The following is a 25,709-nucleotide window of genomic DNA, read 5'->3' on the forward strand; positions in this document are numbered from 1 at the left end:
AGGAAAATCTTCACGTAAAGGCAGAGGACTTGTCAAATATATTAAATGAGTATTTTGCATCTGTCCTCACAAAGGAGGCGGATGATATGAAGGTTACACTAAACCCCCCCTGACCCTGAACACAGGGGCCCCACAAGGTTGTGTGCTGAGCCCCCTCCTCAACTCCCTCTTCACCCACGACTGTGTGGCTGTTCATGGTTCCAACACCATCATCAAGTTTGCGGATGATACCACGGTGGTAGGCCAGATCACCAACAACGATGAGTCAGCCTACAGGGAGGAGGTCCAACATCTCGTGAAGTGGTGCGCCGAAAACAACCTGGCCCTTAACATCAAGAAAACCAAGGAGATCATTGTGGACTTCAGGAAGTCTAAAGGCGGAAGTCACACCCCCATCCACATCCATGGGGCTGTGGTGGAAAGGGTGGACAGCTTTAAGTTCCTCGGAGTCCACACCACGGAAGACCTCTCCTGGTCCCTCAATACCTCCTCTTTGGTGAAGAAGGCCCAGCAGCGCCTATATTTCCTAAGGAGGCTGAAGGGATGTCACCTGTCACCCCTGATCCTCTCTAACTTTTACCGCTGCACAATAGAGAGCATCCTGACGAACTGTATCACAGTGTGGTATGGCAGCTGTAGCTCCTATGACCGGAAAGCCCTGCAGCGGGTAGTCAAAACTGCCCAACGCATTACCGGCACCCGGCTACCGACCATAGAGAACATCTACCAGAAACGCTGTTTACGGAGGTCACTGACCATCATCAAAGACCCTACCCACCTAAAACCTGTTCCTCATGTCAGAGAGTTCGTAATGTGCCACAGCTTGCACCTCTTCGCCCCTGGGACTTTCCGGAGGAAGCATGGCACCGCATTCATGTAGACTTTGCAGGTCCACTCAAGGAGAGAATGTTCCTGGTGGCTGTTGACGCGCACAGTAAGTGGCCAGAGGTTGTTATAATGAGGTCCACCACTGCTGAGAAGACCATTGAGACGTTAGGTGAGGTGTTCAGCCGATTTGGATCACGATGCAACTTGTCTCAGACAACGGTCCACAGTGGGTGTCACAAGAAATGGCTACATTCCTGCAGGTGAATGGCGTACAACATATCAGGGCTGCACCATACCACCCTGCGACCAATGGTCTAGCTGAGAGGTTTGTTCAGACCATGAAACACTCTCTAAAGGCATCGCAAGGCCAGGGAACGCTTCATTAGCGCCTGAATAGTTTCCTGTTGAGTTACAGGAACACACCACATGCGACCACAAAAGCATCACCTGCCACTCTACTGCTCAAAAGAAAGCTACAAACCAACTTTGACCTGCTGAAACTGCCAAAGGTGAAAGACGTGGTACAGTATCAGCAGGACAAGCAGATCAAGCGATGTGAACAACGCTCCAAAGACAGAGTCTTCAGTCCAGGTGAATATGTGTTGGCATGGAACTACAGTGGTGGACCTAAGTGGGTTCCTGCTACTGTCATTGCACAGACTGGTCCAGTATCCTACACTGTACAGACACCCAAGGACATTGTCTGGAAGAGACACACCGATCAGCTTCTACAAAGTGCAGCAACACCCACTGAACCACCAACAGCAGTTTATCTGCCATTGGGTGACGCTGTGGGTCATCTGCCTTCTACACCGAGAGGCTCACCTTCTGAGGAAGCAGCCGCTTCAGCCCCTATCTCATCAGCAAGGGAGACCTGTATACAGGCACCTCAGCCGCCTACACCTGTGTTGACATCACCAGTAAACTAAGAAAAAAATATATATAAACAATGCGAATGTATATTTATACACTCAGGGATATACCTGTTTATACACTGTATGAATAGAACTGCGTTTATGTGCTAAACCATAAATGTATTTTGATGCTTTGGCAACATAAGATGTAACTTATCATGCCAATAAAGCGATTTAAATTGTAAATTGTAAATTGAGAGACAATGAACTGGAGAGCCAGGTTGACCGCCGGTATCCTACCAGAGAGCGGCGGCCCCCTATACGTTTGAACTTATAGTTCAGAGGCTTATCCTTTATCTGTGTTTTATTGTGTTATTATTGTGTTTTAAAAATTTCGAATTATTATTGTGTTTTTAAATTTTGTGGTTCTATTGGAACATCTAATGTAAGAGGGGAGGAGATGTTGTGTATTTTGAATGTGTATTTGAATTGTCCTACATAGCTTACCGTAGTTGTGATGTGCAATGCACTATGGGAAATAGAGTGCATGGAGTGGAGAAGGTTCTCTGGAAAGATGGCTGTTAACTGAACTCTGTCTCCTGCGTACTCTTTTAATTGTTATACAAGCAAGGTTATTAAACTCTTGAGATTTAACAGATAGTAACTTTGTAGTCACCACACAAGTGTACAGTTTTGTCTGCTTTAGGCACTACCAGATTCAGGGTAGCCCATTCACTTTTGTCAGTTTTTACTAGCATTCCGTTCTCTCTCAGTTTCTCTAGCTCTTCCTCCACCTTTTCAACGCATAGGGGACCGGCCTTGCCTTACAATAGACAGGCTTCATAAGAACATAAGAAATAGGAGCAGGAATAGGCCACTTGGCCCCTCGGGCCTGCTCCACCATTCAATAAGATCATGGCTGATCTTGAGCTTCCCTGCCCGCTCCCTATAACCCTTATCTTGCAAAAATCTGTCTATCTCCACCTTAAATGTATTTAATGACCCAGCCTCCACGGTGCTCTGGGGCAGAGAATTCCACAGATTTATGACCCTCAGAGAAGAAATTCCTCCTCATCTCAGTTCTAAAAGGGTGACCCTTTATTCTGAAACTATGCCCCCAAGTTCTAGATTTCCCCATGAGGGGAAACATCCTCTCTGCATCTACCTTGTCAAACCCCCTCAGTATCTTATATGTTTCAATAAGATCACCTCTCATTCTTCTAAATTCTAATGAGTATAGGCCAAACCTGCTCAACCTTTCTTCATAAGTCAACCCCCTCATCTTAGGAATCAACCGAGTGAATCGTCTCTGAACTGCCTCCAATGCAAGTATATCCTTCCTTAAATAAGGAGACCAAAACTGTACGCAGTACTCAAGGACTTCCCTGCTTTTATACTCAAACCCCCTTGCAATAAAGGCCAACATTCTATTTGCCTTTTTGATTACTTGCTGTACCTGCATGCTAACTTTTTGTGCTTCATGCACAAGGACCCCTAGGTCGCTCTGAACTGTAGCATTTTGTAATCTCTCTCCATTTAAATAATAGTTTGCTTTTTTATTTGTCCTGCCAAAGTAGATAACCTCGCACTTTCCCACATTATACTCCATCTGCCAAATGTTTGCCCGCTCACTTAGCCTGTCTACTGTATATCCCTTTGCAGATGCTTTGAGTCCTCTGCACAACTTGCTTTCCCACCCATCTTTGTATCATCTGCAAACTTGACTACATTACACTCGGTCCCTTCATCCAAGTCATTAATGTAAATGCTTCGCGTTAGACTTGATGCGGGAATGCACATCATACTCAGTGATACCCTCGTAACTGTCTGTGAACATGCTTTCATACTTCTTTAGCATTGTGTCAAGTCACTTCTTTGAAGCATCTACACTGAAGATGTTTTTCCAGTCTAATTTTAACTTTCTCAAACAATCTTTGCCCATGAGGGTTGGCCTGTTGTTTTAACTTGCTACAATAATAGGCAGCTTTACTGACTGGCCATTGTGCTGAACTTTACATTCCATTTGTCCACATGTCTTTAGGATTTCTCTGGAGTAGGTTTTTAACTCTACGGTACTCTTTGTAAGTGGTATTTGATTAAACTTACTCTCATATGTGTCCTTACTCAGTCCGCGGCTGTGTCGATACACATATCAATATATTGCTCGTTGATCAAAAGTTTTGTACTGAAGTCTTTCTCACAACTGCTAGCATTGCCGCTAGTGGCATAGATACTGTAGCTGCCTAGTTCTTCAACATCAGGTGTGTTCACTTCAAAATTCTGAACCCTGCCCTTTTGTTGTCGCTGGGATCTGTGCTGGGGCCTCAACTATTCACCGTATTTGTTAATGACTTAGATGATGGGATAGAAAGCCACATATCCAAGTTTGACAATGACACAAAGATGGCATTGTAAGCAGTGTAGATGGAAGCATAAAATTACAGAGATATTAATAGATTAAGTGAATGGGCAAAACTGTGTCAAATAGATTTCAATGTAGACAATTGTGGGTTCAGCCACTTTGGATCTAAAAAGGATAGAACAGAGCACTTTCTAAATGGTGAAAAGCTAGAAACAGTGGAGGTCCAAAGAGATTTGAGTGTCCATGTACACAGATCATTAAAATGTCATGGACAGGTACAGAAAATAATCAAAAAGGCCAATGGAATGGCAGCCTTTATATCTAGAGAACGAGAATACAAGGAGGTGGAAGCTATGCTAAAGCAATGCAAAGCCCTGGTTAGACCACACCTGGAGTACTGCTGATTTGATGCCAGCGCTGTCATTTCCATCCTCAACGCTGGAGCTAACGCACTGTCTTAACCTTGCACAGCTGAACATGCATTCAGCAGCAGCAAGGACCCCCCACCAGTGATATTTAAAGGGATCGGCAACCACTCTAAGGTTAGTTGCTGATGAATTTCTATTGGCCCTGTGTGAGTTTGTGGAAATTTTTGGAGCTTTCTAGAGTTGTTTAAAGTTGGTGAGGTGACAGGGAGTGGTGCTGCAAGTGGAGAAGGCCTTGGTTCTCACTTCAAGGGTTCTGGTTAGACCACTTGCTCCCAGTCATGGGTTCTCTAGTTTTCATCCCCCTTGGCCTGCAGCATGACAGGGAGATGGAGCAGAGGCAGCAAAGAAGAGGACAAAATGCTCGCAGAGGGAAGAGGAAGCGGGGGAGAAGGGCTCTCAGCATGAGGTCTTACCCACCTAGGGTCTTCTGAGAGTAATTATTTTACCTCAACCTGAGCCAGGAGCAGTGTGTGAGGTATCTGTGCTTTATGAAGGAGGTGCTCACAGAAGTCTGCCACCTCTTGCAACCAGACCTGCAGCCCCACACCAGGACAAGGACCGCACTGCCAGAGGCTGTGAAGGTGACCATGGTCCTGAATTTCTTCACGTCGGGATCTTATCAGGCTGGAGCAGGCAACATCTGTAACATCTCCCAGTTTGCCACCAACTGCTGCATAAGAGAGGTGACAGATGATCTTTATGCCAGGAGAGAGGAGTTCATTGTCTTCTTTCTGATCAGAGAGAAGCAGGCGGAGCACACATGTGGCTTTACAAGGAGCGAGCTTCCCTGTGGTGCAGGGCGCCATCGACTGCACGCACGTGGCTTTGTAGGCACCGCATCTAAATGCTGAGATGTACAGCAACCGCAAAGGTTACCACTCATAAGAACATAACATAAGAAATAGGAGCAGGAGTAGGCCATTTGGCCCTTCGAGCCCGCTCTGCCATTCAATAAGATCATGGCTGATCTTCTACCTCATCTCCACTTTCCTGAACTATCCCCACACGCTGAATGTGCAGTTGGTGTGCGACCATGCTCAGCACATCATGATGGTGAATGCCTGATATCCTGGTAGCAGTCATGATGCTTTCATTCTGCACCAGTCCACTGTTCCCTCAGTCTCAAGATTCATCGTAGTCTGATGCATGCTCCACAACCTCGCCATCATGAGGGCCCAGCCCTTGCCACCAGTCATACAGGGACCAGCTGAGGAGGAGGAGGAAGTGGAAGGGAGGAGGCAACCCAGACAGCCCCTTTCTGCCCGGTCTGTCTGTGATCAACTCATCTGACTGTGGTACGAGTGAACGCAACCCCAATTCCCCAATCAACAATAGTCCCCCACCTTACCTTCCCTCTGTTATTGACCATCATGCCATCCTCTTGGCCACTATGCTGAAATAAAAACCACCACAAAAGAAACATTCCAATCCAACTTTATCCATCAAATATAACCTAACAAAGTCAACTAATGACCCTTGTACATTCCCTTAGTGCCTGTCTACAATTTGTCTTTGCTTGTCCTATTGCTCCTACAAAGTGCTACCCCAGTGGCAGCAGCATAGCTAGTGGAAGGCTACTGAATTTCAATGGGGAGACTGCAGATGGCCTTGCAGGATGACCTTGAGCACCTCTGGGCCTAGAAGGCCCGACTGTTGACTGCACCACCTTGGAATCAGCGGCAGCAGTCTGGGCTGGCTGGCTGACAGGCAACAGCAAGGGCACTGCTGGAGTGGCAGTGGTGAGAGGATGAATGCTGTCATCCTGAGAGAGGACAGCAGTCTCGTCCTCCATGCAGCCACTGCCACTCCCCCGGGGTGGCACCTCAGCATTACTAGACATCTGTTGGAGGACAGATTGCTGGACTGCTGTGACACCCTGCAAGCCCCTTTCCACATTGGTAAACCCAGCGATGATGGCAGCAGTCTGAGCTTGCATGGTGTATTCGGATTTTCAGAAGGCATTCGATAAGATGCCACACAAGAGGTTATTAAACAAAATCAGGGCTCATGGGATTGAGGGTAATATACTAGCATGGATTGAGGATTGGTTAACGGACGGAAAACAGAGAGTAGGAATAAATGGATAATTTTCAGATTGGCAGGCTGTAACTAGTGGGGTACCGCAAGGATCACTGCTTGGGCCTCAGCTATTCACAATCTACATCAATGATTTGGATGAGGGGATCAAATGTAATATATCCAAGTTTGCTGATGATACAAAGCTGGGTGGGAATGTAAGTTGTGAGGAGGATGAAAGGAGGCTTCACGGGGATATAGACAGGCTAAGTGAGTGGGCAAGAACATGGCAAATGGAATATAATGTGGAGAAATGTGAAGTTATCCACTTTGGTAGGAAAAATAGAAAAGCAGAGTATTTTTTAAATGGTGAGAGATTGGGAAATGTTGATGTTCAGAGGGACCTGGGTGTCCTTGTACACGAATCACTGAAAGTTAACATGCAGGTACAGCAAGCAATTAGGAAAGCAAATGGTATGTTGGCCTTTATTACAAGAGGATTTGAGTATAAGAGTAAAGATGTCTTACTGCAATTATATAGGGCCCTGGTGAGACCACACCTGGAGTATTGTGTACAGTTTTGGTCTCCTTACCTAAGGAAGGATATACTTACCATAGAGGGAGTGCAATGAAGGTTCACCAGACTGATTCCTGGGATGGGGGGATTGTCCTATGAGGAGAGAATTAGTAGACTAGGGGGGAGAAATTGGGTGGAGCCGCAAACGGGGCGCCAAGCTCGCCTGGGCGCCGGATTTAGCGCAGCGTTTGGAGCAGTAACGACCGCCAGAAATTCAGCTTGAGCGCCCCAAGAGGGACACGGGGCGAGGCTCGAGGCGCTCCGCGTCCCTCTTAGGGCGCTGAAACTGAATATCGCAGTGCAATGTGCCGCAGCGCCACACGCTGCGGCACATGCGCTGCGGTACTGCAGGCCTTCCTCCCATTCTTAAGGGGGAGGGGCCTGCACCAGCGCGATCGGAGATCGCGAGTGCTGGCAAAAGAGCCCGGCACCGAGGAGAAGTGCCGGGCTCTCGGAAAACAGCCGGCACTGCCGCAGGGGGTGATCAGGAGGCCGGGGACGGAGGTGCTGGCAGGCGGCTGCCGAAAAAAACGGCCGCCCCGCACCTCCACCTTAATTTGCGCCACTGCCGCCACAGGAAGGCCCCGTGAACCGGGCGCCATTTGCGAACGGCGCTACAGAGGCGGTCGCTGCCAAATATCGAGATCGGGGCGGTAGCAGGGCGCTGCGCACACGGATGACATCATCGGAGGCGGCGCAGCGCAACAGGTTAACGCTGCCATTAGCGCCCCAGCTAAATATCGCGGGAGGCACGGCCAGTGGCGCTAAAGCCACTGAGTGCCCTCTTTAGGCGCTAATTGGTGGCGCAGCCCACCGAATTTCTAGGCCCTAGGCCTATATTCTCTGGAGTTTAGAAGAATAAGAGGTGATCTCATTGAAACATACAAAATTCTTGGAGCTTGACAGGGTAGATGCAGGGAGGATGTTTCCCCTGGCTGGGGAGTCTAGAACCAGGGGTCACAGTATCAGAATAAGGGATTGGCCATTTCGGACTGAGATGAGGAGAAATTTCTTCACTCAGAGGGTGGTGAATCTTTGGAATTCTCTACCCCAGAGGGCTGTGGAGGCTCAGTCGTTGAGTATATTCAAGACAGAGATCGATAGATTTTTGAATATTAAGGGAATCAAGGGATGTGAGGTTAGTTCAGGAAAGTGGAGATGGGGTAGATCAGCCATGATCATATTGAATGGCCTACTCCTGCTCCTATTTCTTATGTTCTAAGCTGAGCTTGCATGACTTCAGTCTGAGCTTCCACTGCAGCACTCAGACATTGAGTGGCTTGTGCTTGTGCTACAATGGAAGCTGAAACATCAGCTGTCAGATGCTACATGATGGTTCGATCCAAAAGTGCACAGGAGAATCCTTTACCATCAGTCATCTGTAGGCAGAGCTCATAAGGGATACTTTCAGAGTCCATTGCGAAATCAGTCCTGGCTTCTCGGTTCCCTCAAGTTTCAAAGCATATCCTTAGAGTGGCCAACACCTAGAATATATAACATTGGATAGGTCACATATGTTCAGATGAGCTGGGCATCCACCTTTCTCTGAAAGATAAATTTCCCATTCCAACTTTTCTCGCCGGTTCAGATGCCCGCCTTACTTGTAAATCACATTTTTGCTACCATGGTCAGATGGTATTACTAGCAGAACATGCAAATCCTTTACAAATTGCAGTACTATTCCGTGAAACAACATGGCAGTTGTGAGTTAATTCACAGAATAGTAAGGTTTAGAGGTCCCTACAAATCACAAATGTGAATAATTTGAAAACCGCAAAGCTATTTCAGGACTAACATTTTATTGTGTTGTTTCTTTTCTCCTTGTGTTTCAGTCCTTCCTACATTATGCCCCTTTAAAATCACAGGCATTATACTACAATTCCACACTAACTGAGTTGAACCATATTCATAAGAGACTGGCCACTTTAATTCAGTCAGTTGAGCAGCATTTTTGTCTTTGTTGCCACATAAAATGGATTCAAAGTAAGTCCTTGAATGACAGTAAACCTGACTTAATGAAAGATCAAGTTGTTCCTTTGACAAGCAAGAAATAGCCTTGAATTTTCAAGTTTTTAGCATTAATGGTGTATGGCGAATGCTTGTTTTAAAAAGCACAACTCAAACAGATTAAGTAGAATTCAGCAGCTGTTCATTTTTAAAAAAAGAACCTTTGCAGAACTTTTCATGAAAATGTCTTATTTATCAAGTTTTTGTTCTTTTGTTTCTAATATTTTCTTACACACAGTCACTTTATTGCCCACAATATTCAGGAGTGCCCATTATTTCTAACTGGCAATTGAATGATTGCCTTGAACTGCTTTGAGGGAAGGGTTACATTTCTTCTTTTCTCTTTTTTCTGTTCCTTTGCCTTTTACGGACTGCCATGGAACCAGGTAGCTACTATTTGAAGAGCAGGAGTGCAGGGCTCTTCGATCATTCCAAGATCCAATGCTTGGTATTTATGCTGGGAACAGTCCTGTGTCAGTTCAGCTCAGCTTATTTAACAGCGTTTGTTTCTCAAACAAGTGTGCAGGATGTCAATCTAACTTACAACCTATTTTACCCTATCAATTGCTTTCCTCCGATGCGTTTAAAACATCATAGGACTAAAATTGCTTCTAGTGCCTGGAAAATGGCTATACTGATGGTGAAGCTGTTCTTTTTCTGGACGATTGCAGTAATGCACTAATTAACTCTGGTTGGTGTGTTCCAACTACTGCTCAGCTGAAGAGCCTGTCAGAACACACCTGCAATGATGCTGCTGTGCCACTTGTTAAGTTGCTACCCATCCATTTTATGAAGTCAAACCTGCAGAAGGTGGCTATTGCAGTTGATTATTACACATGCCTCTAGTGCTTTTAGTTCTGATTAGCTTTGGTAAAAGTGTAAGAAACCCAATATACTCAGAAGGCATTGCTTTGGCCTATGCTCATAATACCAAGCATGCTGCTTTTTATATATAACATCTTGTAGCCTGTCAAAATGTTATTTGTGAAGGTGCCCTTGACTGCGCTTTTCATAGCAGAAACATGTATGTCAGCTCACGGGACAGGCCAGCAGTTTTTCAAAACTGTGAGTTTGAACACATATACATGGCTCAAAATAAATGTAAATTACTTCACGCTTTGATAATGCAATTAAGTGATTATCTTAATCACTTAAGAAAAAAAACAATCATCTGAAATAGGAATAGAAAATCATAGAATCGTAGAAATTTACAGCACAGAAGGAGGCCATTCAGCCATTCAAGGAAATAGTACTTGGTAAAATAATGGGACTAAAAGATGACAAGTCCCCTGGACCAGATGGCCTGCATCCCAGGGTCTTAAAAGAAGTGGCTGCAGAGATAGTGGATGCATTGGTTGCAATATACCAAAATTCCCTGGACTCTGGAGAGGTCACAGCGGATTGGAAAACCGCAAATGTAACACCCCTATTTAAGAAAGGAGGGAGACAGAAAACAGGAAACTATAGACCAGTTAGCCTAACATCTGTCATTGGGAAAATGCTGGAGTCCTTCATTAGGGAAGCAGTAGCAGGGCATTTGGAAAATCATAATGCAGTCAGGCAGAGTCAGCATGGTTTTATGAAAGGGAAATCATGTTTAACAAATTTGCTGGAGTTCTTTGAGGAGGTAACGAGCTGGGTGGACAAAAGTAAACCAGTGGATGTGGTGTATTTGGATTTCCAGAAGGCATTCGATAAGTTGCCACATAAAAGGTTACTGCATAAGATAAGAGCTCAAGGGATTGGGGGTAATATATTAGCATGGATAGAGGATTGGCTAACTAACAGAAAGCAGAGAGTCGGGATAAATGGGTCATTTTCCGGTTGGCAAACGGTAACTAGTGGGGTGCCACAGGGATCAGTGCTGGGGCCTCACCTATTTACAATCTACATTAATGACTTGGATGAAGGGACCGAGTGTAATGTAGCCAAGTTTGTGGATGATACAAAGATGGGTGGGAAAGCAAGTTGTGCAGAGGACTCAAATAATCTGCAAAGGGATATAGACAGGCTAAGTGAATGGGCAAACATTTGGCAGATGGAGTATAATATGGGAAAGTGCGAGGTTATATACTTTGGCAGGAAAAATAAAAAAGCAAATTATTATTTAAATGGAGAGAGATTACAAAATGCTACAGTTCAGAGGGACCTGGGGGTCGTTGTGCATGAAACACAAAAAGTTAGCATGCAGGTACAGCAAGTAATCAAAAAGGCAAATAGAATGTTGGCGTTTATTTCAAAGGGGTTGGAGTATAAAAGCAGGGAAGTCCTGCTACAACTCTACAGGGTATTGGTGAGACCACACCTGGAGTACTGCGTACAGTTTTGGTCTCCTTATTTAAGGAAGGATATACTTGCATTGGAGGCAGTTCAGAGACGATTCACTCGGTTAATTCCAGAGATGAGGGGGTTGACTTATGAGGAAAGGTTGAGCAGGCTGGGCCTATACTCATTGGAAATTAGAAGAATGAGAGGTGATCTTATTGAAACATATAAGATACTGAGGGGGTTTGACAAGGTAGATGCAGAGAGGATGTTTCCCCTCGTGGGGAAATCTAGAACGTGGGGGCACAGTTTTAGAATAAAGGGTCACCCTTTTAGAACTGAGATGAGGAGGAATTTCTTCTCTCAGAGGGTCATAAATCTGTGGAATTCTCTGCCCCAGAGAGCTGTGGAGGCTGGGGCATTAAATACATTTAAGGTGGAGATAGACAGATTTTTGCAAGATAAGGGAGTGAAGGGTTATGGGGAGCGGGCGGGGAAGTGGCTTTGAGCCCAAGATCAGCCATGATCTTATTGAATGGCGGAGCAGGCTCGAGGGGCCAAGTGACCTATTCCTGCTCCTAGTTCTTATGTTCTTATGTTCTTATGTGTCGGTGCCGGCCAAGAAAGAGCTATCCAGCCTAACCCCACTTTCCAACTCTTGGTCCGTCGCCCTGTAGGTTACGGCACTTCTAGTGCACATCCAAGTACTTTTTTAATATGATGAGGGTCTCTGCCTCTACCACCCTTTCAGGCAGTGAGTTCCAGATCCCCACCACCCTCTGGGAGAAAAATGTTCTTCTCAACTCCCCTCTAACCCTTCTCCCAATTACTTTAAATCTATGCCCCCTGGTTATTGACCTCTCTGCTAAGGAAAATAGGTCCTTTATATCCACTCTATCTAGGCCCCTCATAATTTCATACACCTCAATTAAGTCTCCCCTCATCCTCCTCTGTTCCAAAGAAAACAACCCCAGCCTATCTAATCTTTCCTCATTGCTAAAATTCTCCAGTCCTGGCAACATCCTCGTAAATCTCCTCTGTACCCTCTCTAGTGCAATCACATCTTTCCTGTAATGTGGTGACCAGCACTGTAGGCAGTACTCAAGCTGTAGCCTAACTAGTGTTTTATACAGTTCAAGCATAACCTCCCTGCTCTTATATTCTATGCATGTTTGAAATATACAGATCTGTCAGCACCTGAAAAGAGAAGAGACCAGTTAATGTATTGGCTAGAGAGCTTACAGTGCATAGCGGAAATTTAGGAGCATGCTGTGCACAATTGGCCCTGCACGCTGGTGATGCGGTCTCATTATTTGGCTCCAAATCACACTTTGAATACAACAAAGTGGCCATGTGTGATCGTGTGCCTAATTTTGGGAGTTATGATTGCTCGATACAAAGCCCTGCCGGTTGGATGGTCCTGGAAATATTTCTGCTTTAGCGCATATAACATTGCGCAAATCAAAGACTATTTGATTAATATGGTATTCATCACTGGGGCTTAATGCTTTCTAAACTTCAGATCTGGGCACAGGTTCCCTCCTATTATGTGCAAATTTTCCCTTGAACACTAGAGCAGTTGTGATTGAAACACAGAGAAAAATTCTCTCTGGTCTCGGTAGTGAAAGCATAAGCACTCGCTTTATACTTGTGATTTCACTACAAATAGAAGAACCATTTTTCCCTGTGGTGATTTGGTCCCTGGACATATCTTCCTTTAGCACACTCACTCTTCCATCATTGCTTGTACAATGTAATTTGAATAGCTCCAGTACTTTTACTTGTAATACCATACATGTTGCATCAATGCTAATGTTTTTCTTCACCAGCGCAGCAAATATCTTTACAGTTGCAACTTTCTCTTGTGTGCATATAAGTCCTGTGGTGCTGCTTTACTGGAATATTCTTAGGTGTCAGCCATGGTTCAATCGTAGCAGTCTCAGCATTAAAAGCTTGTCGGTTCAATCAGATAATCTAGGCTGAGAGTTTCCTCAGTGCTGCATTGTGGGCGGTGCCATCTTTTGAATGAGATATTAAACTGAGGCCCTCTCTGTTCTCTCAGGTGAATGTAAAAGATCCTATTGTGGCGGAGCCACTAAAGGACTCAGATTGTTTATATATAATTCCCTTTAACAACATGTTAGCTACAGCCTGAGTCTGTATCTTTATTTATACTGTTTACTTGTACAGAGCGTGATTACTTTAACAGCGCGGGTAAACGCGATGATGTCACACCGTACATCACGTGACCCCCCACTGGCGGGAAGAACGTGATGACGTCATGACGTCAACCACGGGACCAGCCAGCAGTCCTCGCGGAGCCTCCGAACTGAATAGAGCTACACTCGATGTTCTCCTGCAGTTACTTGTTTAAACCTGTTAGTTTCCATTAAACTTCGTTTTGTTTAAGCGCCTGAGTGGACCTCAGTCTTTGGATAGGAACTAGACATTCCTACACTATAGCATTATTTGAAGAGGAGCAGGGGGAGTTCTCCTAGTGTCTTGGCCAACATTTATCCCTCAACTAAACAAATTATCTGGTTATAGATCTCATTATGGTTTGTGGGATCTTGCTGTGTGCAAATAATGCAGCAGTGACTGCACTTCAAAAATACTTCATCGGCTGTAAAGCACTTTGGGATGTCCTGAGGTCATGAAAGGTGCTATATAAATGCAAGTTCTTTGTTTTCTTTCATATATTACCTTTATACTCTTCTTGCGTACTTTCTTTCAGACTTCCCGACAGGTCTACTGAGTCGCAGCAACAGCATCAGTGCTGCCTGTGATTTACTCCATGCTCAGTGAATGCTGGGCTTCTGGCTTCCCTCATCACAAATGTATGTGCTTCACTCCATTATTGTTCTTCCTAAAATTAGCAGGGCCTCATCATTAAATCAGCTTTTTTTGCTGCTACCACTGATACATTTTCACACGGATTTTCACCCTCCCTGGCTGAATTCTCAGACCTCAAAATTTACAGGAGTCCAGCGGCTTCTGAAACATTGAAAAATCATTATTGACAGACTGCTAATTTTCCATTACGCCTAACAAAATCACATTCCTCGCAGTCAGCAATGATGCCATCTCACACTTTGACCTGACCTGCCACCCGACCCAAAAGGTTACTTTCTTCAAATCTGGCAATGAACTTTGCAGATAGGGGAAGAAGAATGTGCAGTGAGGAGCAGCCACAACTAAAGATAATATAATGCTTACTGTTAAGCCTTTTTAAATGATTCCAACACCAGAAAATTGTACACCCAAACCCAACAAAAAACTGACAATAAATGTCAGCTCTTTCCAGATACAGTCAGAGCCGAGTTAACTTTTAGGTTTTTTTTTGTCCTGCTATCAAAACTATATATTTCTTCCTGGTTTCAGAATGGAACGAGATGGCATGTTTGCACAGAAGAAAGCAGAAAGAGCATCTCTCAGGATTCATTTAAGAGAAAAGTACAGGCTCCCAAAGGTAAAACATATATTTTATTGATATTTATTGTTAAAAGCAAAAGCATGATGATAGAATGGTGTCAAGCATATTTTCAGTCGAGTAGATATTTTTCTAAATTTGTAGACAATTTAGCAACATGTTGCAGTGTTGCAATGTACCTAGGTTGATATTGCTGTCCCCATAGGCAATCTTACAAGAAAACACCATCGCCGGGAATTTCCTTGGGGCTTCTCCTTTGGTGGAGGATCAGTGGAAACCCCATTGATGTGTCTATCTGGGGTTTCTGCTAATCTTCTGCTGAATTCACAGCAGTTGATCAGAAGAAACTCAGGGGAAATTTCCAGCACATATGAACAACCAGATGATGTTCTGTTTGATTTGTAACTCAACTATTTGCTTCCATCTAACTCCTCAAGTATTATCAAATAAATAGCACTGTGATCTGTAAAATCAAAGTACTTTATAGGCCAATTATACTGTACAGTTTGAATTGATGTGAAGCAGTTTCACCTTTACATTGGCACAAACTGCACAGCACGGGACAACTTCCAAGAGGTGAAGCTCCATGAGGCAGATAATACTGTGCTCTTTGGGCCTCAGAGGGTGAATGCACTGCACTTTGCCAACTGCCTAAATAAACAATCATGCTCATATTGTTCCTGGGTACGGTGTAATGTTGCCAAATCAATGTGTTGACCCAGTGGCCCATTAAGTGCGGCAAGCAATAAACACCATGTAAGCTGCTCGCACAAGGAGTCTGAATACACCATGCTCACGTACTCCCAGAAGGCAGCTGGTTGCCTGGTCACTTGAGTGACACATACCTTTCACGCTGTTTATTCCAACATATGTCTCTGTCATATTTCAATACTTCTGACTATGCTATCATAGGGGCAACTTAGTGTACTGTATGCTAAAAATGCTACTATTAAGTTAAACTTAATAGTCGGGGTGTCCAGAACCAGGGGACACAGTCTAAGGATAAAGGGTAGGCCATTTAGGACAGAAATGAGGAGGAATTTCTTCACCCAGAGAGTGGTGAACCTGTGGAACTCTCTACCACAGAAGGCAGTGGAGGCCAGTTTATTAAATATATTCAAGAAGGAATTGGATATATTTCTTAAGGCTAGAGGGATTAAGGGGTATGGGGAGAAAGCAGGGACCGGGTACTGAATTTGGATGATCAGCCATGATCGAATTGAATGGCGGAGCAGGCTCAAGGGGCCGAATGGCCTACTCCTACTCCTATCTTCTGTGTTTCTATGTTTCTATGTAACTTAGCTCTTAGTGAGGGCTAGACAGGCTGAATGCAGGGAGGATGTTTCCCCTGGCTGGGGGGTCTAGAATGAGGGGTCACAGTCTCAGGATATGGGGTAGGACATTTAGGACTGAGATGAGGAGAAATTTATTCACTCAGAGGGTGGTGATCCTGTGGAATTCTCTACCACAGAAGGCTGTGGAGGTCAAGTCACTGAATATATTTAAGAAGGAGATAGATAGATTTCTAGACACAAAAGGCATCAAGGAGTATGGGGAGAGAGTGATAATATGGTATTGAGATAGAGGATCAGCCATGATCATATTGAATGGCAGAGCAGGTTCGAAGGGCCAAATGGCCTACTCCTGCTCCTATTTTTCTATGTTTTTTTTTCTATGTTTCTATGAGAGCAAGGATGGGAGATGTGGATTAAAATTCAGCTGGGAGGTCTGAACCAGCGGACTTCAGACAATGAACATTTGTTTGGATATATCAGTAATTGTTCACATAGAATCGTACAGCATAGAAGGAGGCCATTCTGCCCATTGTACCTGTGCTGGTTCTTTGAAAGAGCTATCCAATTATTCCCATAGCCCTGAAATTTTTTACTTTTCAATTTTATATCTAATTCTGTATAATACATCTATACATATAAACGAGTCGTTCTGTCTGTCTGTCTATCTGTCTGTCTGTCCTTCTGTCTGTCTGTCCTCGGGTGTGCGTTTGTCCGGCTATGCGCTCAAAAGTTATAGAGCCTACCTACGCGCGCGTTACCTCCAAAGAAAGCTTACAGTTCCGGGACGGTCGTAAGCGTATTTACTTTTCGGTCGGACGAAAATTGTTTGCGCCTTATGCAAAAAACCTACCAAATTAAACTCATTATCTGCTACTTAGCATTGATTGACTAACGTCAAGGTTCGACCAATCCTGTGCCGTCACGATTGACCAATCCTACAGTACGGTCCCCTGATGGTTGGCCAATCGGTGTGTGTGTGGGGGCGGGACTAATCATTTTCATCTCAGGGATGTGGCAGCCATTGTTTCACTGCTTCCAGCTCAAACTACTTTGATCATCCAGCTTTGAAAAAGTTAGTATCTCTTTTAAAAATAACATAAGATTTACCAAAAACATTTTATAAGTACTTTCACTTTCATCTTTCAAGGTATTAAAAGGTAGAAATGTTGCCCGGCAGCAGATTGAGAGAGGGACACAGACAGGGCCCAAAAGCCTGGGACTCGATTTAAAATGTTGCCCGGCAGCAGATTCACAGAGGGACACAGAGAGGCCCCAAAGCCTGGCACTCGATTTAAACCGCCCGGCCCAAAACAGCCCTGGCAAAGCCGGGCTCTCCCAGCTAGTATAAATATATATACACTGATACAAAAAGAAAATACTGCAGATGCTGGAAATCTGAAATAAAAACAGAAAATGATGGAGAAACTCAGCAGGTCAGGCAATATCTGATGAAGATAACCCTGGCCCCTATCATATATATATTTTTTATCCGCACTTTTGTTCTGTTCTCTCCCACAGGGCAGCTGTCTTCCATTCTGCCAGCACAATTTACACTTCATCTAGAACCATCCTTTGTTTCTTAACCTGTCCCATTACCATCTCCATTTGCCTTGAATATCTCTTAATGTCTCTTAATCTCTCCTGCCTTCTATCCTATCACAGACCTTCCCCTTTTGTTCTTTCATCCCCTCCCCCATTTCCCAGCCCCTACACTTGCTTAAAAATCTGTTCCATTTCCTGCTTTTTTCCAGTTCTGATGAAAGGTCATCGACCTGAAATGTTAACTCTGTTTCTCTCTTCACAGATGCTGCCTGACCTGCTGAGTTTCTCCAGCATTTTCTGTTTTTATACATCCTGGATAAAACATATATCCTGGTTGAGATGACTTGTTTCATTTGAACTCAGCAGAGATCGTTCCTAGGGTAGTCTGGGGAGATTCCACTTCCTGCGGTCAGAATTAACAAAAAGGAGAGAAAAATCCATGTTCAGAGTCAGTCCGGTCTAAAGGCCAGTTTTGGTCTGAGCTGGCAATTAAGATATAATAAAATGGCTTTTCCAGCTAGAAGCTGGCCTGAAAGGAAACTAAACAAAATCAAATATTTCATTCACTATTTGGGATAGCATAGCATGAGTTTGTTGTTTTGGGAAGTGTTGTAGGAGAAGTTTTTAAAAATCTGGAATTGTAACTTTTATTTAGTCACACGTATTATGCAAAATAAACCAGCTTTTTGATTTGTTATTGATCTTTTCTTATCAGATCCACCTATTGAAAGATTGGAAAAGTGCATGTGGGGGGTCAAGTGCAAGTTTATGGTATCCAGTTTGTATATAAAGGAGGATGCAAAGATACATTTCACAGGCTATACTAGTGGATCAGTAGATATTGAGCAGTGTGAGTAAACTCCAGAACATGAGCATGGAATTCACTTATGGGAGTGACTCTTGACACTGAACCAAAGAAGGTATCTATGGCAGGCACTGAATTTGTAAGCGTCCCATTTGTCTGTGCTTGGAGGCAAAAGCACATAAGGAGGGCAGAACATGCAGACAAGGGAGGGGAGTCATCAAAGCTGACTCCTTATGAGAAGGCCATGGAGATTCTGGGCTTGGATGTAATACAGTGGGGGAGGAGGTTGACGTTTTCCTGCAAGCTCATAGCCTTTCATTCTTTATCTCCATATTCTTTATCTCTTTATTCATTCACTTTCTCAGACATTGTGTAATTTTAGCCCAACACTTTCCAATGGCTTGCCTTGTGAAGCTATGTTTCAAGGAATATGTTACAGCTAACATTGTTAAGCATGTTCTTGTGTTCTTCTAGATGCTCAAAGAGGGAGGTCAGAGAGCTCACTGTACAGCATCAAGCAAATGCCTCACAGCACCCTGCATTACCCACTCCTACAATGATTCATAAACAAAAACTTGGAAATTCATTTTAGTGATATCAGTCCACAAATGCTCAATGTGTTCACCTGACAATTGCTTTAGTAGAGGTGTTCACTAATTTAAAATAAATGGGTTAACACTTGCATTAAAATAGAAAAGAAAGACTTGCATTTATATAGCACCTTTCACGACCACCGGACATCCCAAAGCACTTTAGAGCCAATGAAGTACTTTTTGAAGTGTAATCACTGTTGTAATGTAGGAAGCACGGTAGCCAGTTTGCACACAGCAAGCTCCCACAAACAGCAATGTGATAATGACCAAATAATCTGTTTGAGTGATGTTGGTTGAGGGATAAATATTGGCTAGGACACGGGGGATAACTCCCCTGCTCTTCTTCGAAATGGTGCAGTGGGATCTTTTACGTCCACCTGAGAGAGCAGCCGGGGCCTCGGTTTAACGTCTCATCTGAAAGACAACAACTCCAACAGTGCAACACTCCTTCAGTACTGCACTAGAGTGTCAGCCTAGATTGTTGTGCTCACGTCTCTGGAGTGGGTCTTGACCCCACAGCCTTCTGATGCAGAGGCGATGGTGCTACCAACTGAGCCACAGCTGACAAAATAAGAGAAATAGAAATATCATACGAATGCAGTAACAATATTGGGCTGGATTTTGTGGTAGAAATAATGGTGAGGCTAACAGCACTCATCGTTACTTACGTGGAAATCGGACAGAAATTTCCAGCAACCACACATGTGCAGTTAAACATGGTAATCAGGAAGTTGTTGTCCAAGATGCCCGGTTCCTCCAAAAGCTGCACCATAATGGTACCTTGTCGAGAGACTCACCATTCAAATACATTGAACAGCATGAGGTTGCTTTGTTTACCTGATATGTATGTACTAAACTCACCAGAAAAAGTTCGGACCTGTCCATTCCAATGTGAGTACCCTTTTAATGGCATTAAATGTCTTAATTACTGCCAAACAACCTTTCTGGCACTGAAAATTAACTTTTACAAGTGTGGAAACTCATTCTTTCAGATTTTAATTATTATTGGAGATTTTTTTTTAATTAAATAATTGTTTTTTACTTTTTCTTTCTGCTTTTCTCTCTTTTAATCCAATCTTTCTTTCCCCTCTCTTTATTTTGCTTTTTGTACCTGATTTGACATTGAATTAAATAACTGACACTTTGTGGTTTCAGACTGCACTGCTCCTCAATGATTCTTCAATCTGATTGGTTAAGGAGATACACAGTTGCTTGCCCTGGCCACACAGATCCCAGATCCCCTGTAGAGGGCGCTGCACTTTTTGGATGGTTGGCTGATAGGAACTTCCAGTGCAAAAGCCCATAGAAAGTCTATGGGCAAATGCAAGTGTAACGAACGTCTAGTGCCGTTCTTTCGCCGCTGACAGCAAAATCCGGTCCATTCATTCACTGATTACATCAGTAATATTTGTTAGCCTAAAGTCAGTTACATTGAAGCAAAGTTACAAGTGCTCAAAAAATATATAATTGCAATACAAACCACTTGCAACTTTATATTTCATTATGCATCCAGACTTAGTGTACGAAGATATGTGCCAATCTGAATAAGAGGATTATTGTTCATAGAAGATTTGGAAGCTGTGAAAATCAAGCCCCGAGACAGACAACTATTTGTGTAGATCCTCAGATATAGATATTTCAGCTCCTGTTGCTGCCTTTACTGTTTTCAAGCATGTTACTGTTTTTTTTTCTTTCTATACAAGTGGATGTTACCAGATGGCTTTAATTTCAACAACAACAAAAAACTGCAGATGCTGGAAGTTTGAAACAAAAACAGAAAATGCTGGAAACACGCAGCGGGTCAGGCAGAATGTGTGGAGAGAACCAACACGATGTTTTGGGTGTGGACCTTTCCTTAGAACTGGAAGATGTTACAGATGAACAGCAGAAGGGAAAAGAGGAAGGAAGGAAATACAAAAAAAAATCTCCTTCCCCTTGTTCTGTTCCTTTTTAAATGCTGTTCATCTGTAATATCGTATAGTTCTGAGAAAGCCTGCATACCCAAAACATAAACTTGTCTGTCCTCTCCTCTGATGCTGATTGACCTACTGTGTGTTTGTAGTGTTTTTTGATCTTGTTTCAGATATCCAGCACCTGCAGTTTAAAAAAAACTTACTTTGTTTAAGGTTTTTTCCTTTTAAAAATACAGAATCGTTTGGATAATAAAGGAATCAGTAACAACATGAGGATGGAATCACAACAGAATGAAATATCTATCAAAAATACATTAACTGGATGGTTAAAGTCCTTGGCTGAAGTCCTACCATTCACATTCAGCAAAGAGACAGAAGAGGCCAAAGTAGTTACTGGAGTCAGATGTACTCGAGGCCTGGGTCAATGCATACTACAGGGGAAGATAAAAGAATTGCTCCCATCTTCTGGCAGAAAAGCTTCTCAAACTGTAGAAAAACCAATCACGGGGAAGACAAGAGGGATTGCCAACCGTTACTGGGAAATGACACAGCTCCTTAAGTGCAAAAATGCTTCATTCTAAGCTATATTCTGAACCCTTCAGAGGTAAAAACACATACAGCTGAAAATTATGTGGAGGTTCTCTAGTAGAAGACCATGGAACCCCCAGAGAAATCGTGTAAATGGCTAAATATTTATTTTAAAAATTGTGTTTTATTGCTAGGGTAAAGAAAAGTTATAAAGTCACATTAGTCCCATTAGAATGAGCGTTGAGTTGTTTCCAAATCTGAAGTGGTCCAATTTCACTCATTTTGAAGTTTAGATACTAAGAGGGGAATTTTTCAGGGGGTCAGCGGGCGCGTTCGGTGATGGGTCGGGTGGCAAAAAAAAAATTTTGACAGCAGGTCGGGACCCTGCTATTAACCCGCCAACACACGACTTTCCCAGATGTCAGGTCTGTCAGGGCTGAACAGACCCGACAAGCAGCGGTCATTATGATCTTGTTAACAGCCCATTAAAAAGTATTTTGAGCTCACCTTACCATTTTACAAGGTTGCCCACGGGGACCATGCTGCTCGGGGAATCACGTCAGGTCAGCAGATCAGGAGTTATATGATCATGGAATCATCTCATTACTTGACAGCTGCAAATGTGATATAAAAGCTCCCATCTCACAAATGTTCACTTTACAAGCTCAGAAGCTGTTGCTTATTGCATTTGGAAGACAGATTGAGCATTATGCAGGTTGCAAGTGTTTGAAGCAAACTCTCTATTCAGTATCACCTCATTGGAACAACATCTATCACCACTGACAGATTGCTTCTGTCATCTCAGGTTCACCTGCCATCTATTACATCAGCAGCGGTGCCCTTGAAATTACCTCACCTTTGTCCTCAGAATCCCACCACAATCAGCCCCAACACCAGCAGCACCAGGCACACCAGCAGCACCAACCACACCAACCTCCTCCGCAATCAACTGATGCTGCACAGGACAGAGGGAATCAGCACCCGGCCATATTGCTGCCCAAGAGGCCTGGGATGGCCTCACCATGGCCAGGTTTACTTCACTTGATGCTGTACACCCTGGCTGCCACATGATGCGCCAGGTTGGCACCACCCCACACCAACACCATAAAGCATCCCTACAATGCCCAAGCCATTCCTTTCACACTCATCACCATTGCGGGGGTACCATTATGTCTCACCATTCACTGAAACTCACCAAGCCACTTCCAAAGGTGCACACAGATCTGTCCAAGAATGCAAAGTGTTGAAAATAAAATTTCAATGTTTGACACCACATTAAAAGAAACTTTACATGAAAATTGGCTAAAACACACAAGTGCCTACCCTTGTGTGTTGTTAGTTGATATGATTGCACTAAGATGAGGGTGAGTGAGAGGGGTGGCTAGTGAGATGGGGAAGTGATAATGTAGATAGAGAGGGATGGGTGGTGATGCAAGGTAAGTTAGTGTGAGTAAGGATGTGCAGGAGTAGGGTAGGGAAGGCAGAGTGATAGGGATGTGATGAGTGGCACAGCAGGGTGAGGTTGAGTATGGGTTTGCAGTAATGTTTCGTGATCTACTGAGATCATTGAAAGGTTTGCGCCACTGCAGCCTGGTCCTCCTGACGACATCCCTGCTTGTGTCCTCCTGTGCAATGTGCAAACAGGCAGCGTTGATCTCCTGGGGAGGTCTCTTCCACCCATTGGAAGGGAAGAGAACCTCCCTGCGTGCTGTGACTCCCTCCATAAGCATATGGAGGGAGTCATGGGACAGCCTGGGTGCAGCCGTGCACCTCTGTGCAGTGCTTGTCAGAGTTTGCAGCACCTCAATGCTGTAGAACACTGAGAGTAGAACTGTCAAAATAAATTTGCACCTGGTCCCTTTAAGAAGACACGTCATGAAATGATGTAATCAGACCCGCTTCCTTCAGTTGGCCAGCAAACACGCTGGGTGGGTTTAACAAGCCCAATCAACGTAAAATCATTCTACAGAGTGGGCTGGAGCCAGCAGCGGGGTCGGGACCCGCCACCGATGTCGTCCTCACCAGACCCGCCGAGGTTGGGGAAATCGTGGCCTAACTCTCTCAATCCAAAGGTAGACACTACAAACATAAATGAGGAAGGGAGCTGTTGGCAGACGATTGTTGGTAACTCCCAGAATATCAGACACTATAAGAAACCATTAGTCTGCCAACTGGTTATGAGAAACTCCTGCTTACTTGGGCTGCCCAGATTTGTTTGCAACTCACACAATATGACACCAATAATAAAACTATTCCAACACAGGAAGTACCATACTTACTGTAATAGTCCCTTATAGAATTCAACCACAAAGCACAAATTTAACTAAAAAAAAACAAGCATTTTGAACACGTTGGCTGCGATTTTATTTACCTCAATCAGATTGAAGAATCAGTGAGGAGCAGTGCAGAGTCTGAAACTACGAAGTGCCAGTTATTTAATTCAATGCCAAATCAGGTACAAAAATCAAAATAAAGAGAGGGAAAGAAAGATTGGAGAGAGACAGAAAGAAAAAGTTAAAAAAAATTACATTAAAAAAAAATCTCCAACAATAATTAAAATCTGAAAGAATGAGATTCCACGCTTGTAAAAGTTAATTGTCAATGCCAGAGAGGTTTTTTGGCAGTAATTAAGACATATAATGCCATTAAAAGGGTACCCATATTGGAATCTACAAGTCCGAACTTTTTCTGGCGAGTTTAGTGCATATATATCAGGTAAACAAAACAACCTCATGCTGTTCAATGTATTTGAATGGTGTGTCACTTGACAAGATACCATTATAGTGCAGCTTTTAGAGGAGCCGGGTATCTCAGAAATCAGGAAGTTGTTGTTCATGTTTAACTGCGCATGTGTGGCCGCTGAAAGTTTCTGTCCAATTTCCGTGTAAATAACGGTGAGTGCTGTTAGCAATGATTCATGAACAAAAACCTGGAAATTAATTTTAGTGATATCAGTCCACAAATGCTCAATGTGTTCACATCACAAAATCCGGCCCAACATTGTTAATGCATTTGTATGATATTTCTCTTTCTGTTATTTTGTCAGCTGTGGCTCAGTTGATAGCACCATCGCCTCTGCATCAGAAGGTTGTGGGGTCAAGTCCCACTCCAGAGACTTGAGCACAACAATCTAGGCTGACACTCTGGTGCAGTACTGAGGGAGTGTTGCACTGTCGGAGGTGCCATCTTTTGGATGAGACATTAAACCGAGGCCAAGGCATCGTGACATAAAAGATCCCATTGCACTATTTCGAAGAAGAGCAGGGGAGTTATCCCCGGTGCCCTGACCAATATTTATCCCTCAACCAACATCACTCAAACAGATTATCTGGTCATGATCACATTGCAGTTTGTGGGAGCTTGCTGTGTGCAAATTGGCTGCCGCGCTTCCTACATTACAACAGTGACTACACTTCAAAAAGTACTTCATTGGCTATAAAGTGCTTTGGAATGTCCGGTGGTTGTGAAAGATGCTATATAAATGCAAGTCTTTCTTTTCTATTTTAATGCAAGTGTTAACCCATTTATTTTAAATTAGCTGGGGGGGGCCCGGCGTTGCCAGGGCAATTTTGGGCCGCGCGGTTTACGGTTGGGCGCTGCAGCTCCCGTGCTCTTTGTCACTGTTTCCCTCCCTGACCCCCTCTCTCTGCCTCCCCCTCTCTCTCACTGCCCCTCTCTCTCCCTGCCCCCTCTCTCTCTTCCCCCCCTCTCTCTCCCTGCCCCTGTATGTCCCCTCTCTCTGTCTCTGCCTCTCTCTACCTCTCCCCCTCTCATCTCCATCCCTCCCTTCCTCCCCCTCTTTTGGCAGCCGGGGAAGGGCTTTGAAAACTGAGCCCGGCCGCGGTGGACGTGCGGGGCCTAGCGGTTGAGGCCCGGCCGGGCTCTGGGGCCGAGACGGACCCCAGCTGAGCTCCCAGTGCGGCAGGGCGCTGCGCCGTGGGTGGCGCAGTTAACGCTCCCCCGCCCGCTCTGTGTCTCGGGCCGAGCAGTTGTGAGGCCCGGCCCGAGTGACTCCAACTCACCTCCCGCTCCCGGAGCTGCAATGTGGGGGTTTGTTTGGCTGGTGCTGTCGCTGTGGGGATGAAAAAAATGGCGGTGAAGTTTCGGGAGGCTGCAGGATTAGGCCCGCCCACACACGGAATGAAACACCCCCCGTGACGCACCGATTGGTCAAACGTCAGGTCACTGAACTGTAGGATTGGTGAACCATCACATCAGTCAACGCTATCCCCTGTACGATTGGTCAACCATCACATCACTCAACGC

At 44.3% G+C, this 25,709-nt stretch overlaps 1 protein-coding gene across 1 annotated transcript in view; it reads left to right on the forward strand.

The window, feature by feature from the left end:
* cplx4a (complexin 4a) overlaps window positions 1-25,709 on the forward strand; it is a 62,344-nt gene that overhangs the window by 28,982 nt on the left and 7,653 nt on the right. The window contains exon 2 of the mRNA XM_085974236.1: window positions 14,719-14,806. Coding sequence (XP_085830362.1) covers window positions 14,719-14,806 — 88 coding nt within the window. The remainder of the gene's footprint in view (window positions 1-14,718; window positions 14,807-25,709) is intronic.

Source organism: Somniosus microcephalus, chromosome 2 (genome assembly GCF_052327205.1).
Source record: "Somniosus microcephalus isolate GS21.2 chromosome 2, FLI_Smic_1.0, whole genome shotgun sequence".
NCBI lineage: Eukaryota > Metazoa > Chordata > Chondrichthyes > Squaliformes > Somniosidae > Somniosus > Somniosus microcephalus.